This window comes from Symphalangus syndactylus, chromosome 17 (assembly GCF_028878055.3).
Source record: "Symphalangus syndactylus isolate Jambi chromosome 17, NHGRI_mSymSyn1-v2.1_pri, whole genome shotgun sequence".
NCBI classification, from domain to species: Eukaryota; Metazoa; Chordata; class Mammalia; order Primates; family Hylobatidae; genus Symphalangus; species Symphalangus syndactylus.
In genome coordinates, this window is record NC_072439.2 from 96875009 (window position 1) to 96891196 (window position 16188).

At 48.7% G+C, this 16188-nt stretch overlaps 1 protein-coding gene across 3 annotated transcripts in view; it reads right to left on the minus strand.

Annotated features, from left to right (window-relative positions):
- XXYLT1 (xyloside xylosyltransferase 1) overlaps window positions 1-16188 on the minus strand; it is a 196759-nt gene that overhangs the window by 69999 nt on the left and 110572 nt on the right. For 2 of the 3 annotated variants that reach the window (XM_063622236.1, XM_063622237.1), the window contains exon 3: window positions 13601-13733. In XM_063622236.1, the coding sequence (XP_063478306.1) occupies window positions 13601-13733 (133 nt within the window). Of the gene's footprint in view, window positions 1-13600; window positions 13734-16016; window positions 16088-16188 lie in introns of those variants that run through there. The other variant, XM_063622238.1, reaches the window with a different exon arrangement.

Genomic DNA, 16188 nt, shown 5'->3' on the forward strand with positions numbered 1-16188 from the left:
TATCCAGGAGAAATACAACTATTCCTGACTCTAGACCATTTTCAGATGGGCCATCAAAGAGGCCACTTTGTGATGCCATTAACAATGCCGTCAATGGCACTGCCGAGCAGGCAGCCGGGGCTGGGGCTAGGGTGTGTGTGCACGCTGGGGTCTTCACGCGGCCAGCCCGCCCAGGCTTGCTTGGGAGGCAGTGCCGAACAGGGAGGATGGTGAAGTGGGAAGCAGTGAGGATATACCTGCCACATCACGCCCAGGCCGCTCCCTTCCCTCCTTCTCTCTCTTCCCTTTGGATTTCTCTCCCTCCATTCCTCCCTGGCCAGGCCTTCAACCTCCCAAAAGCATCTTCGGACACCGAGAGGAGTTTAAAGATGCTCTTACCCACATTCAACCTCTCAGACAAAGTAATTGCACCTCTAAAAATGGGGAGTCTGGGATCTTTTCATTTTCTTCCAAAATTGCATTTCTGGACAAGAATTATGCTTGGCCTTGACATTTAGTTATTAGCTAAATCTGAGGTTAGGTAGAGAAACATTTGATGGAATTTTCAATTACCAATACAAATCAACTATTTCAAGTAACAGGAGAAAACGTTGGGAAAAAACAAAGTTGGAGTGCACCGAAACAAAACTCTAGGGGTCAGTTCCCAAGACCAGCCAACCAAAGCCTCGCGGGGTCCAGGCGACGGTGGGAGCATTTGGCCAGTTTTTTGCCTCAACGAGCCATTAAACCAGAGGTCTCAACCTGGCCATTCTTGGGCTCAGTCTGGTGCACAGATGTGGTTTTTTGGCCAGCAGATTGTCTGCTTGATATTTAAATTAACTGATATTTTAAAACCAGAAGCTTTTACATTAACAGCACGGAGTTCTGGCTTCTTTTGAAAAGAAAAAAAATCAGAACATCTGGTAACACCGGGCCCACATTCACACAAAACAAAACACAGAACCATCAGAAACATTACCCAGGAGCCAGGGCACAGAAGGGTTTTCAATCAATTGCTTTCCTTCCCTCTCTTCTACGATCCATTTTTAAATTGTAAAAACGTGTCTTACTTCCTGGAGGCATTTACCTGAAATTAAACTGCTGCAGGATGGACCCTCAGTTTCTGAGTCACATATGGGCTCTTCTTGTACCTGTTCCAGTTATGTTACATTTACTAGATGATCACCTTTTCTTCTGAGAGCTAATCAAATGTTCTCTCATTTTATATATATATATATATATATATATATATATTTTTTTTTTTTTTTTTTTTGAGATGGACTCTTGCTGTCATCCAGGCTGGGGTGCAAGGGTGAGATCTTGGCTCACTGCAACCTCTGCTTCCAGGTTCAAGCAATTCTCCTGCTCAGACTCCCGAGTAGCTGGGATTACAGGCACCCGCCACCATGCCCAGCTGATTTTTGTATTTTTAGTAGAGACGGGGTTTCACCCCGTTGGCCAGGCTGGTCTCAAACTCCTGACCTTAAGTGATCCACCCGCCTGGGCCTCCCAAAGTGCTAGGATTACAGGCATGAGCCACCGTGCCCGGCCAACCGCCCACTCCATTCCATCTCGAGTGTGATACGGCATGTAGACCGGGGATTGGGCCTCTTCTAATCTGATAGGTGCAAATGGCTGGCTAATCACATGCCACCCAGGTATTCCTGGGGTTGATTTGTGGGTTTTTTCATCCACAAATCTCTCCCAGATTCTGGCTGGCAAAGGGGGTCAAACGGTTCCTCCTTTTTTTTTTTTGAGACGAAGTCTTGCCCTGTCGCCCAGGCTGGAATGCAATGGTGCGATCTCGGCTCACTGCGACCTCCAGCTCCCGGGTTCAAGTGATTCTCCTGCCTCAGCCTCCTGAGTAGCTAGGATTAAAGGCACGTGCCACCACACTTGGTTAATTTTTTGTATCTTTAGTAGAGACGGGGTTTCACCACATTGGCCAGGCTGGTCTTGAACTCCTGACCTTGTGATCCACCCACCTCAGCCTCCCAAAGTGCTGGGATTACAGGCGTGAGCCACTGTGCCCGGCCAAACAGTTCCTCCTTTCTAACTGTTTCAGTCTCCCCTGCACCAAAAGGGCCTCAAGGATTCTACTACCCCTTTTATGCAGAAGTGTGTTTGCCTGATCCTCTGTGTGATGCCTTTAACCTTGGGCAGCAGCTAAAAGGGTGTGAGATGTGAGTAGAAAAGTGGCCCGCAAGACCAAGGGTACACTCCGTACCCCTCCCAAACCCTGCCAACATCTTGGCAGGAAGGTACCGGCAGAAGAAATAGGGGTGCCTTTTCTCTGCTCTGGTTATTCTTTGTAAATAATATGATTCACCCTTATGTCTCTACCTTGCTTAGATGCAATCTTCCAGGCTCTCTGAAAGCTGAATACCAATGAGCTGCAATTACATCATTAGGAACATGAAAGTCCTGTTCACTGTCAGCCCGAGTGGAGAGCTAAAATTATCCTGCTTTCTTTATAGTTCCAAGTTCGTGATCCTTGGGCCAGTCAACATAGGATGGTCCTGGCAGCAAAGGAAAGGGTTTCCATGCAGAGACTGGGCTTGATTTTACTAAGAGAAGCAGTGGGATTGTTTGTGTTTGTATTTTTAACAGAGCCAAGGGAGATCAAGTGGAAGCCACATGAACAGGCACCTCACTCCACGGTGACTGGCATTGATGGGGCCCTGCGAGCATCTCTGTGAAGCCACATGAACAGGCACCTCACTCCACGGTGACTGGCATTGATGGGGCCCTGTGAGCATCTCTGTGAAGCCACATGAACAGGCACCTCATTCCATGGTGACCGGCATTGATGGGGCCCCACGAGAATCTCTGTGAACCCACATGAACAGGCACCTCACTCCACAGTGACCGGCATTGATGAGGCCCTGCGAGCATCTCTGTGAAGCCACAGGAACAGGCACCTCACTCCACAGTGACTGGCATTAATAGGGCCCTGAGAGCATCTCTGTGAATTCACATTTCTGAAAGTCCATAGAATCCACCAGCCTCATAATGAGCGCTCATCTACAAGACGCAAGGACACAGCAGACATCCAGGCAAATCACGACATACTACGCCAATTCTGGTTCAGCTTCCTCTTTTACAAACAGTGATACAGCAGTCCCCAAAAGGCAGACGGCTGGGTTCCTGGATCAAAACACTCCTTTGGACAGCTCCTTGATGCTGGGGTCAATTCTGCTACCATGAAATAGAAGATCATAGGGGTTCTCTATGGTCAACAGTAAGCAGCTCATTTAAAGAAGTCACCTAAGGCAGGAGGAGGGGAGAGATGTTCAATTCAACCCCAGGCTCAGATTAAAAGCTTGATATTTCTATCAGAGCCAATTCCGGTGCTAACCTGGAAGCAGAAGCATGGGAACTGCAGATCTGTTTCACTTAGGAACCCACAGAAGAAATGCAGTCCTGTGGCTGAAGTCTGCACCTGAGATGGCCATGGAGCCATACTGAAATTCCCTTCACGTGGGGCTGGCCACGCTCAGCTCAGTCCTTTCCACACACGGTTTGTTACAGAAGGTCCCTCTTGTACACATGCCACTGGGATTCGACTGTGCTGTTTTGCTTTTTTCCCCAGGAAGATGCTTACAGATAAGCCTTTCTGCTGCCTGGATTACAAATAAGGTTCTTTCAATGCGATGATGTTTATTTGGCATAGGAAACAGATTGCAGCAATGCAAAAGAGCACACAGTCCTGCGGGCCCATCATCCACTGCTGTGCCTCCGCGGCAGCCCTGTCCAGACCCACCTCCCACTGCAAGCTCCTGGAGGACAGGGTCTGGTTTCTTTCTACTGCACAGCCAAACCCTCGGCAAATGCCTGCCCAGTGAGCTTTCTATTCAGGCACAGAGCTTGGTCTATCCCAAGAGCACTCTTAGAGGCTACACCTGCATTGCAAAGCCAAACACCACTCCGAGAGACTTTTCAGAGGAAAGAAGGGAACGGGACACACACTTCTTAGCATTTCGAAGGCAGAACTCCTTTTTTGTTTGTTTTTTTTTTTTAGAGACAGGATCTCGCTATGTTGCCCAGGCTGGAGCGCATGGCTAGTCACAGGCGTAATCCCATTACTGATCAGCACAGGAGTTTTAACCTGCTTCATTTCCAGCCTGGGCTGCTTCATCCCTTCCTAGGCAACTTGGTGGTCCCCCGTTCCCAGGAGGTCACCAAGTTGATGCCAAGCTTAGTGCAGACACCCACAGAATTCCTGGGCTTAAGCGACCCCCCTCTCCGCCTCAGCCTTTCAAGTAGCTGGAACTACAGGTGCAGGCTACCATGCCCGGCTGAAGGCAGAATATGAAGCTGAGGGCAAGGTGAGCCGCTCAGGGAAATTTACAGTTCCTACAGCAAGAAGCCTTTGTGTCTTGTCCATGGGACATCTCTAAACAGCAGTACTGACTTGGTGTTGGCACCGCAGGCATTTGTGTTTTCATTAAATTTTATCTACCCTATCTCCCTCAATTATATCTTCCTTAAAAGCAAGAGGCATGTCTTCTACTTCGTAATTCCTCATGGGGCCAATCCTATGGCTCACACACACAATGGGCCAAATAAAAAACTGAGAATAGGCCAGGCAGGGTGACTCACACCTGTAATCCCAGCACTTTGGGAAGCCCAGGCAGGTGGATCACCTGAGGTCAGGAGTTTGAGACCAGCCTGGCCAACATGGTGAAACCCCGTCTCTACTAAAAATACAAAAATTAGCCAGGCATGGTGGTGGGCGCCTGTAATCCCAGCTACTTGGGAGGCTGAGGCAGGAGAATCGCTTGAACCCGGGAGGCGGAGGTTGCAGTGAGCCAAGATCACACCACTGCATTCCAGCCTGGGCGACAAGAAAGAAACTATGTCTCAAACAAACAAACTGAGAGTAACAAACTTTCCCATGGACTGTCTTTACAAACAAACACTGAATGTGAAAGCAACTTCTATAAGACCAGTAACAGGACTACAGAGCCTGACTTAGCAGCTGGCCAGCACCGCGGAGGAAACGCCCTCTGACTACACATCTGTTCCTGCATTCACTCAACAAACATCGAAGTGCCTGGCATTGGTCTGCACAGCATAAACAGAACAGAAGGGCTGCCTCCCAGTCCCACCCCTTCCATGCATTCACTTCCTCACTTGTTCTTTAAGGAGACACCTGTGTCAGGAACGACGTGGTGAACTTTTAAAAACAGATTCAGTAGTACCAAAATACTCATAATGTGCAGACAGACAAAAGAATGGGAGGGAGTCGTGTTTTCAGACACAGGAAGCTTCTCACGTGCTCCACCTGGACCTCATCTCTCAGCCTCACACTCTGATCCTCAGCAGCCCCCGCTCTGCACCCAAGTCTTTGGACGTCATCCCGGAGCTCCTAGCTTGCCCGGGAGGCAGAGCCATCAGGTGAGAGACAGTCACATTGACAGCAAACAATCCCTCTTGGGTTCTTCTCTATACAGTTTTCCTTTTAAAATACCTTTTCTACTGATGTTATTTAAAAATAACAACCTCATAGTAGACTTCTGATCTCTACCACAGGGCAGGTGCATCCCTCCCTTTTTATGAGTAATTCCTGCAGGGGTTACAGCACTGCCTCCAGGTCACACGGGCTACACAAAAACACTTAGCCCAGTTTTCTCACTCCCAGGGAGTGAAGGAATCACTATTTTAAAAGGTGACAAGCTTTTTTCTCTTTTACTCAGATTTAACTCCAATAGAAACTGACAGGCTCAATCTTGGTTAATTTTTTTTTTTAAACACGAGAACAAGGTTCAAGAAATTCATCTTCAGGTGTCAGAGAGACGAAAAGAATCCAATAGCTTTTATCTTCAAGTCCTACATTTATGCATCTCGTAGTGAGGTTGGTGGCTGGTTCCCTTATAATGGAGGGCTTCACGCCTAGTGAACAATGGACCTGAATTTATATCAGTCGTAAAGCCTTCCAGACATGACGGTTACACTAACATCCTGACATGAGGCAATCTGCAGAGAGATGGAAAGTGTGGTTGGCAAGAGGTTAGTGCTGCCTCTCTCTATTTTCTTCCCTTGTACCAACTGATTTCAGACTGAGGAACTTGAAGACAGAGTGACACTATGAGCTCATATAACTCTCCTCAGCTCTAAACTCGGCCACAGCAGATGTGTTTTTAAAAAACGAATAGACTGAAAATGACATTTACAGATGAAATGCTGTGACGACTGAGATTCATTTCAAAATAATCAGGGGAAGAGGAAAAGTGGGTGGGAGGAGACATAAAACAAAGATTGGCTAAGGGCTGATAGTTATTGAGGCTGCATGGATATTATAATATTGGGGCATCCAGAAATACTACATGATGCTTTCTACTTTTGTATATGTTGGAAGGTTTTCATAGTAAAAAGAAAAATCCTATCAAGAGACTAGCAACGTTTAACAAAGAAGGCTGATTTAGGTGTAAGGATGGTCAAGATACACTGTTAAGTGAACAAAAAAAGATGTACAAAGGTATAGAGTTTATTTACATATACACACACCCCCCCTGATAAAAGTATAGAAAACTTCTGGAAAAATGATAACCTCCATATGCTACTTAAAACAAAAATGTATCACTTTTTAATGATGAGTTTTAGATAACAATTGTTTTCATCCGACGTCGGGGGGCAACAGGAGGAAAGGGCATAGTCGGCTTGAAAATGAGATAAACATCTCCATGGGCCAGAAATGGAACAGAATATATTGGAGATCAGGGCTACAGCCATGGCTGGAACCTGGAAGCAAGCAAAGGCCCAGATGTTCACCCTCTGTGCAGCGTAGCAGGGACCAAACACCCCACGCACGGGGGAAAGCGGAAGCCAGGCTCATGCATGAAACAGGGAGTGGGGGCTGCCTCGGGCACAGTCCTCGGTCTCTCCCCCTGCCCTCGTCCCTTCCTCCTCTGCTGCAACTATACTGCAATCTACATTCATCCCTCCCCCCATCTTTGATCCCCTGGTTTCCAGTATTCTCTGGGATATTAAAATGTTCTTCACTACTGCAGACTAGTTATTTTCTCTTTGTAATACTTTCTGTTTCTGTTTTGCAAACACCTTACATTGTTTAGGGTGAAGCCATAAAAACTGGTCTGCATAGATAAGACACCATTAATAAATGTATGGTGGTAATTTCCGCAGAAGCGGGAAGGAGGGAAACACAGTACCAACACCCTAGCTAGCTGCAAGGAAGCCAGGAGATAACATATCCAGCCTTTCTGTCTTCCATAATGGCAGGCAGGCTTCTATGGCAGAGAATTCCCAAATTCTAGGAAGGGGGTTTAGATGCTGAGAAGCCAAAAGATGAGCAATAATTTTGCTAAGTTGTCAGCAGCCCCAATTGTACATATAAGGAAACTGAGGCTGAGGTTAAGTGACTTCCCTGGGTTCACAGAACTTATCAGTGGCCAAGCTGGGACTGTGGATAACGTTGCCACCACCACCCAGGAGTGCTGCTCTGTCCTAGGCACTATAAATACATTATCTGATTCAATCTCCCTCAACTCTGCCACATATAGTGTTATAATCTCCATTTCTCAGCTAAAGAGACTAAGGCTCAGAGAGGTCAAGAGACTTGCCCAAGGTCACACAGCAAGTAAGTGGTAGAGGTGGTCAGTCCACATGCTCCCTTCTTCCCTCTGTGCTGGCGCTCACTCCCTCCCCAACACTCCCCTGGGAGCCCAGCACCAGTCCTTGGAGTGGGATGACGCAGCCTGCAGAGAAGCTTTCCTTCCCAGTGTCTGGAAGAACCCGAGGCTGCCACAGCACCATCAGCAAATAAAACCATGTGACTTAAAAAGGTGAACGAGTGGACACGATTAAAATACTTAACACAAAAGCGAATGCCCGCCTGGTGGCATGTTATCAGCAGCTGACAGGAATAGCCTGCCGCTTCCTCCTCAGGGTGGGCCTGGGCTCACACAGCACACAGCCGGCCCGCAGAGCCCGGGGAGAACGAAGCCAGAAGCCTGTGCCGCCACCAACAAGCTCCCATTCAGAGGATCCTCAGGCGGCCAGCTCCACAAAGTGACCATAACAAAGGGCCGCAGCCCACATACACACACTCACACACACGCACACTCACTCACACTCACACACACACACTCTCACACACTCACACTCACACACACGCACACTCACACACTCACACACACTCTCTCTCTCTCTCTCCATCACTCCAGGGTCAGCAGGAGCCCTGAAGCCTGAAGCCAAGGCATGACCAGGCCTCCTGGTCCCAGTGGCCTCCCCAAATGACCCAGTCCACAGTTTGGCTTCCTAACTCCTGCAGAGTGGTGACCTCAAGCCTGGAGCCTCACAGAGACCTTGAGGGCTGCCTCCCACCCCCTCCCTGTCTTACCCTGGTTTCCCTGCAAGCTCCACTTCCGTACCCTTTGTTCCTGTTCACTCCAGGATCTTGTAGGAGAGCCAGATCACCTGCTGCTGCTAAAAAGGGAACTTTTACAATCGTGGGTAGAGGTGGGCAGCCAGATTTAGGAAAAAAGCGGGATATCTGTTAAAATTTAAATTTCAGGGTCGGGTGTGGTGGCTCATACCTGTCACCCCAGTACTTTGGGAGGCCGAGGCGGGCGGATCACTTGAGATCAGGAGATCGAGACCAGCCTGACCAACATGGCTACTAATAGTACAAAAATTAGTTAGGAGTGGTGGCTCGTGCCTATAGTCCCAGCTACTCGGGAGGCTGAGGCGGGAGAATTTCTTGAACCTGGGAGGTGGTGGCTGCAGTGAGTCAAGGCTGTGCACTTCAGCCTGGGCAACAGAGAGAGACGCTGTCTTTAAAAAATAAATAAATAAATAAATAAAATTTAAATTTCAGATAAACAATAAACAATTATTTAGTATAAGTATGTCCCGTGCAATATTTGGGACATATTTAACATACAAAACACTTATTTGTTATTTATATGAAGTTTCATTTAACTGGGTGCCCTGTATTTTAACTGGCAACCCTATATGCCTGGGGGAGGGATTGAGTAGGAGGAGCCCAGAGGAACAAAGCATCTGGTAAAGAAAACACAAAGAGGAATGAAGATTATGGGAGAGAGGGAGGGACGGAGGGAGGGACGGGAAATGCTCTTTAATGAAGGTCTGTCTCACAGCAGAAACTTCCACTGTTACTTCATTTGAGTTCTCCAGTAATTCTGTGTGTTAGAGATACATATCCCACTTACAGACCAAACAACAGAGGGTCAGAGAATCCAGTGACTCGCAAAGTGTCACACGGGGAATTCACTTCTGAGTACGACCCGATGCTATTTCCTCCACATCAAGCTTCTTCACCCGCTGGCACACCTTTATAACTGTTATAGGCTGCACATAAAGGGGGCACAGCAGTTTACTTTTCTAATACTTTCATAAGGAAACAAACTCAAAATGGCGCATCTTTACAAAATACAGTTGTCTATCTTTTAGATTCTCCTCTTGGCCACTTATCCCAACTCAACTCATCACCACTGCGGACCTGTCCAGGGGGTTAGCTCCTGATGAAGAGACAGAGAAAAGGTCAGAGAAAGGAAGGGTGACGCTCCATCCAAGATGACTGCAGCGCTCTGATTTGCAGATGGGGAAGGTCACAGGATGCTGGACGCAACAGAGTCTCAACAGCGACCCGAGAGAGAGAGGCTCCTCTCTCCCTACACTAATATCCCATGATCCCTGTGTCACTTTCCAGAAAACACTGTCAGTCCCATGGACCTAGGATTATAAAATCCTGTAAGATTTATACAGAAAATATAAAAACTTGGGGAGGGGGACTGTGAAACAACGTGAAAACAACTATTTGTCAAATGGACGGTGGGGAGTAACTCCCCCTCCCGCACCTCCTCCAAGCTTCTAACACTCATGGCACCCAGTACAGGGGAGACTGCCATAAAGATGACTTAAAATGTGCCCTTTCGAGGTAAAGGAACTATGGGACAAGTGACTATAAAAATGACACAGCTGGGGAGATCCAAATCTATTCCTGCTCAGCAAGTTTCCAGATTAAATGCTTACCTAGTCAAGATTTGGTTTTGTGCTGTTTTGTTTTTAAATTTTCCTTTCATATAGATGCTAGCATGTTCTTCTTAAAATAAAACACTTGTCCACCTCACTCCCCTCTCTGGGGAGACGCCTTGGTGGTCAGAGCCCACTGCCAGTTCCACGGAAGTCCCAGGCAGGGGCAAGAGGCCACCTCTGTGGGAAGCAGTCCGATGGCCGGGCTGCACATCCCCCAAAACAGCAATGGCGAAGCCCAAGGGCTGAGACCGCCTGCTCGAGAGAAAGGCCGGCTGCCCTGTCCCTGCTTCCTCTCTCCCCTTCCATTCCCATCCTCTTCCTTCTCTCAGCCTCCCCACCCTAACCCCACTCCCAGCCAGCTGAACACTCCAAAGCAGCAGACAATTAAGGCTGGATCTCCCAGGTCTCCAGAGGTCCCCAGTCTTCTTGGGGAAGAAGGCAAAAAACATGCTTAATTCCTTGTGGGCCAGCCAGTACCAAGCCATTCCCAGCCCCAGTATGAGACTGCAAATGTTACAAGGCAACTCCCAGAGCCAGCTGGGCACACGGCAGTGCAGGGTTATCATCTGCAGACTCCATTATTAAAGGTCTCTAGAAACATTTCAGCTGAGGGGTGGAGGGAGGGAGCATGTAAGGAGTATAAGTCTCTGTTGATTTTTGAGTGCCCAGGCCCTGCAAACGGCATTCTTCAGACTCCGCTGCAGCGGAGGTCTCAGTTATCATCGTACATAATGAAAATTAAAGATGCTCAGGGTTAGAAAAACTCAGTTTCATTTTGAATCTAAAATCTTTCAGAGCTTTCTTTCGGGAAGTCCAGATAATTAAACTGATTTTAAGTTGCACTGTTTATAAAATCCTAGATCTACAGAAAATACAAATTCTGGCCAATCCTGTCTAAGCATGCCATTCCAAGTTTCCACTTATATTACATGAGAAGATTCCAAAGCAGGCCTTGAAGGCATCGGAGCTGTAGCTGCATTTAATACTTAGCCCAGTTTAAACACCCCATGACATCAGTTCTCCCCAATCCCTAAAGAGCTCACCAGCAGACAGGCAACTTCCAGACGGAGGGAGGACAATGAGGGTCCAAAGGGCTGTGACCCCCAATGCCAGAGCCAGGGAGGCGGGACTTAGAGCTCAGCTCTTCTCCTTCTCAGGTGGGGGAGTAAAGGCCCCAAGGTGGCAGAGCTGGGACTAGTATCTAGGGCTTGGGACTCTGAGGTTCCCTCTATTGTTACAGCAGGTAGCTAGTCAGACATGAGCAGGGCAAGAGAGGGCTCCACCACCACCAGGAATGTCAGGCGACCATCAGCTGATGGTCAGGCAGTTGTCAACCGTCTCTCTAAAATGATAATTGGATGCAGCCAGTGCCAGGGAAGGGCAGGGTCCCAGTAGATAGAAAGAACCTGAAACTGATGACCAGCAGCTTCCTGGTAAGATCTCACGAGTTGGGCACGTGGGCTCAAGCATGTGCACTAGGAGGCAAAATGGTGGACCCTCCTCTAGGAAGGCTGGACTGGTAAGGGAAGAAACCAGGGAATAAATCAGAGGAACAAACCATCTGGTAAAGAAAACACAGAGGAGTGAAGATGAAGGGAGGGAGAGAGGGAGGGAGGGGAAATGCTCTTTAATGAGGGTCTCTCTCACAACAGAGACTTCCACGTATTACTTCATTTGAGTTCTCCAGGGAGCGTGTACACGACCTCAGTAAACATACAGTGCTCCCTCCCAAGGGCTGGCAGGCCACCTTCAGGGAAGAACCGGGGCAGGAGTAACGCAAACCCCAGAACCACACCAGTGTACAAAACCCCAAGTCAAAAGTCACACAGCACATTTGATCTCTCAAGTCACCCACTGGCCTTCTCCCAAGTGTACTTTATTTACTTTCATTCCAGTCTAAAGCATTTTAATAAACTTTCACTCCTGCTCTGAGACTTGCCTTGGTCTCTCACTCTGCCTGAGGCCCCGCAAATTCTTTCTTCTGAGGAGGTAGGAAGTGAGGGTGCTGCAGACCCACATGTATTCACTGCTGCGCACACTATCACCTCCCTCTGTTGGACCAAGGACCCCAGCAGAAGATCTTCCGGGTATCAAGGGGAGGGAAGAAGCTGGGGAGTCTTCTACAGTTAAGATGGCAGGTGTTTGCCCAAACCCTCTCCTCTTAAGTCGCCAACCCCTGACCTCAGAGGAAGAGGCCTACCCAGTGACTCTGGGGCCACATGTGAGAGGATTATATAAGGGAGAAAAGTCCACACGGCCCAAGGAATTATCAGCTCATTCAGGGGCCTTGCAGGAATTTCCTGTTATGTGATCTGGGTCATGCAAATAGCCACAACCGAGCTGAAGCTGTCTCTTCACCCCCTCCCTCTGAGAGGAAACACAGGCTCTTGACACACTAGTCGCCTGTACTCTGCAGCTCTCCAACGACTGGGCCTCCCTCCAGGAAGGTCCGCAGGGAGCCAGCATCACGGTGTGCACTGAGAACAAAGAGCGGGGCATGCCTGCAGGACAGCGAAATCCCAACCCTTTCCGAGCAAACTCGGCAGCTCTGCTCTGGGTGTGCTATACCCACTGGAGAAACAGCCAGCAACATGAAACTCTCCAGACCCAGGGCCACGGGCCTGGTTTATTGTAATCAGAACCCACTTCAGCTGTTCCTTTCCTTTCTTTTCTTTTTTTTTTTTTTTTAAATTATAAGATGTAGAACAAGAACACACAAAAAAAGTGCGTGCAAACACGAAGCTAAGCACCCAAGTGGGGAACTGAGACCTTGCAGCTCTCCAGAGCCAACCCACCCCCACGGCCCCCACCGCCTGCCACGCCGGCTTTGGGAAGCATCACCCCCTTCTCCTTTCCCATTCTCCACACCTGCGCATGTGCAGCCCTAAAGGTTCCAGTTAGGTTTCGCTCTCATTGCATGGAGCCGTTCCCTTTTTTGCTGTTGCTGTATAGCACTCAATTGAATGAATGCGTTTTATTTATCCATTCTGCTAAGTAGCACATTTAAGTCGTTTTCAGTTTTGGCTACTACAAATAACGCGACAGTGAATATTCAAGAATGGTTCTCAGGTCCTGGAGTTTCTCCATGACACAGGCTTGACAAGCAAATGCAGCATCATGCGGAATGTGCTTCGTCGTGCTGACTACTGATGCCAGTCTGTGTTCCGACTTTGTGCCACCTTCCCTCCCTACAAGACCACCAATCCACCCACTCTGCTAATAGAGAATGGGGGTCACTGGTGACTCACAGGCCAAGAAAGCCCAGCTGGTCACTAGAAGGAAAGTTAAATCTTCCTCCATAAGGCAAAGCCCAAGATTTTAAAATTCTGAGCTTAACCAGATCCAACAACCAAAACAACTGGGCTTTTCAGAAGAAAAAGGCCACAAACTCCCACAAAATAATGAGGTAGCACCTATGGCTTGGGACAGACCCACCTGCCCATACGATCAGCTGTAAGCAATAAGTACAAATGTGTTCCCAAGATACTAAGTGCAGAAGGATTGGATGCCAGTAAATCCCAATCTGCCATGGGTGGCAGAAGAGAGCGGGTGAAGGGTGGGGAGGGGTCGTGGAGGCGGCCCCCCTGCAGTCATGACGCACCTGTAAACTGGCTGCATCTCCTGGGCTATGCCGATGATGGTGCCTGGCAGGAAACTGTCAAATTCCTCAAACAACTCCCGGATGTTGGTCTTAAACTTCAGGTCTAGGTCCAGCTGAATGATCCGCAGGATCTCTGCAGGAAAGAGAAGAGGACGATGAGACACAGGCACACCTCCTGGGAGGCTCGGCCACGGGTAGAAAATGAAGTGCAGGGCAGAGGAAAGGGCACTGGACTCTTATTGTTGTCAGTGAATGATGTGAAGTTACCGCTGGAACAAAAGGCCTTTCATCTACCAGCAACCCCTCCACACTATCAGTCTTCACAAACGACTGCCCGTGTCTTTTCTTCCAACTGCAGACATCCATTTTGCTTAAAACTAGGCGACCACACACTCCAGTGTCGGCCTGCTGTCCTGATGTGACTGTTAACCGTGCACCATTTCACTCTCAAAAGTATCTCATTTGGATGATACCTTATGTGGACACCCTACTTCCCTACAAAAAACTCAAAGCGGGCCGGGCACGGTGGCTCACGCCTGTAATCCCAGCACTTTGGGAGGCCAAGGCGGGTGGATCACAAGGTCAGGAGTTTGAGACCAGCCTGACCAACATCGTGAAACCCCGTCTCTACTAAAAATACAAAAATTAGGTAGGCGTGGTGGCAGGTGCCTGTAATTCCAGCTACTCAGTAGGCTGAGGCAGGAGAATTGCTTGAACCCAGGAGGCAGAGGTTGCAGTGAGCTGAGATCATGCCACTACACTCCAGCCTGGGCAACAGAGCAAGACGCCGTCTCAAACAAACAAACAAACAAACAAAACAAAACAAAACAAAACAAAAAAACCTCAAAGCATCCAGGTGTTTCCTCTTTGGAGCACAGGTGGTAAATGACCCACACAAGAGAGAGGTAAAAAACATTACGCTCTCAAGCCTTTATCGGTGCGTTCTGCAAACCCAGATATGTGTTAAGTGAAGATGCTGACCAGAGCGAAACGGCTGAACGATCTCAGATACCACTGTGTTTTTAATCCACTGTCTAAAAGACAGGATGAGCCCAGATTCTTCCATGTCACAATCACCTGGCACCTAAGAGCTGCCTGCTTCCATTGCATCCAGATGCCTCCGGGCTAGAAGTGCAGGAGGAAGGCAATGATGAAGGTCATTCCCCCATCCTTCACCCAGCCCAGCGTGACCAGGATCCTAGGTGTTGTGCCGGACACCGGGCTGACCACAACCCTGCCCTTAAGAGAGACACGCGGGTGGCAAAAAGCACAGGGAGGGGCCAGTGCTGAAGCCTGAAATGGATGAGCAGCTGTGGGAGGTCCAAAGAGAGGGCGCATGGGGTTCAATGATGAAGCGGCGAGAGCAAGTTCCTGGTACCCGGCCTGGGAATCAGAACACACGAGTGCAACTTCCAGTTCTGCTGCTGATTGACCCTGTGACCCAGGGAAAGTTATTTTATTTCTCTGCACCTCAGCTGTTCCATTTGCTAAAATGGGGAGGCTCTCCTGTGCCTTGTGTGGGAAATAGCTTATGGACAGTGTTACAGGGATCCTAGAGACCTTGAGGAACAGAATTCTGGAGCACAGCACCACACTGGCCAAATGTAGAATTTATGGGAAGGCAATTTAAGGAACTTGGGATAATTTTGCTGTAACTAAAGAAACTCCTGATGGGAGGAAGGGCCATGCATTTAGTCAGCCTGTCAATCATCACATCGAAAGCCCACCACCTGCTACAGGCGCTCTATCTTTCAAGGCCATCTAAACCCTACTTATTCTGCAAGGAGCGGTCTAAACACCCCAGATAGGCCCTGCAGGAGTCGTGGCTTCCTGCTCTGTGCTCCCCACACGGCTGGCTGCCTGCCTGTGGTCATGCCCACCTGCGTACCTGTCTCACCACCCTTCTAGAGAAGGCATTCCTTGAGAATGGGAATGTGCTGGGAGGGCGGGGCTCAGGACCATCAGATGCTTCTGGATGAGCATCTTAATCTTGTCTTAACATACCCTTCAGTAAACCGAGCACTTCCCCTGCACTGTAGGGACCAGCTGGGAGTAAACCCGGAAAGGTCCTACGTAGGCCTGAGACACCGGAATCTGGGCTGCTTCGATGTTATTTACAACTCCTCCTTCCTAAAGCACCTTCCAGGAAGGATTTGCTTAAAGTTGGTAACACTTCACCAGGTGAGGTCCACTGACTAGGAGGGAGACAGGCGGCAACTCCAGCACAAAGTGACCCCTTCACACAGATGTAAAACGACTGAGATGGGAGGCCACTCCCTTCAATTCCCAGAGGCCAACAGGCCCCTGTGCAGCCTGCACTGTCATGCAGGCACCTGTCCAGGAGGTTACCCCTTTATGTAATTATGAAATAAGATGCCAAGTTGCAAATGTCACTGTTGAAGAGAAAGATGCTTACTAGGAATGCTGGAATTCATTAGGATGAGGTTTCTAAAGGGGCCTGTTCCTCTGGCCTCTGGTCCTTGATGTAGCTGTCTCTCTGTGGGAAATATGTGGGGGCAAGAGGGTTACACAGAATGCTGAAGGCATTGTGAGGACAAAATGAGACTGATCCATGGAAGTGACATCAC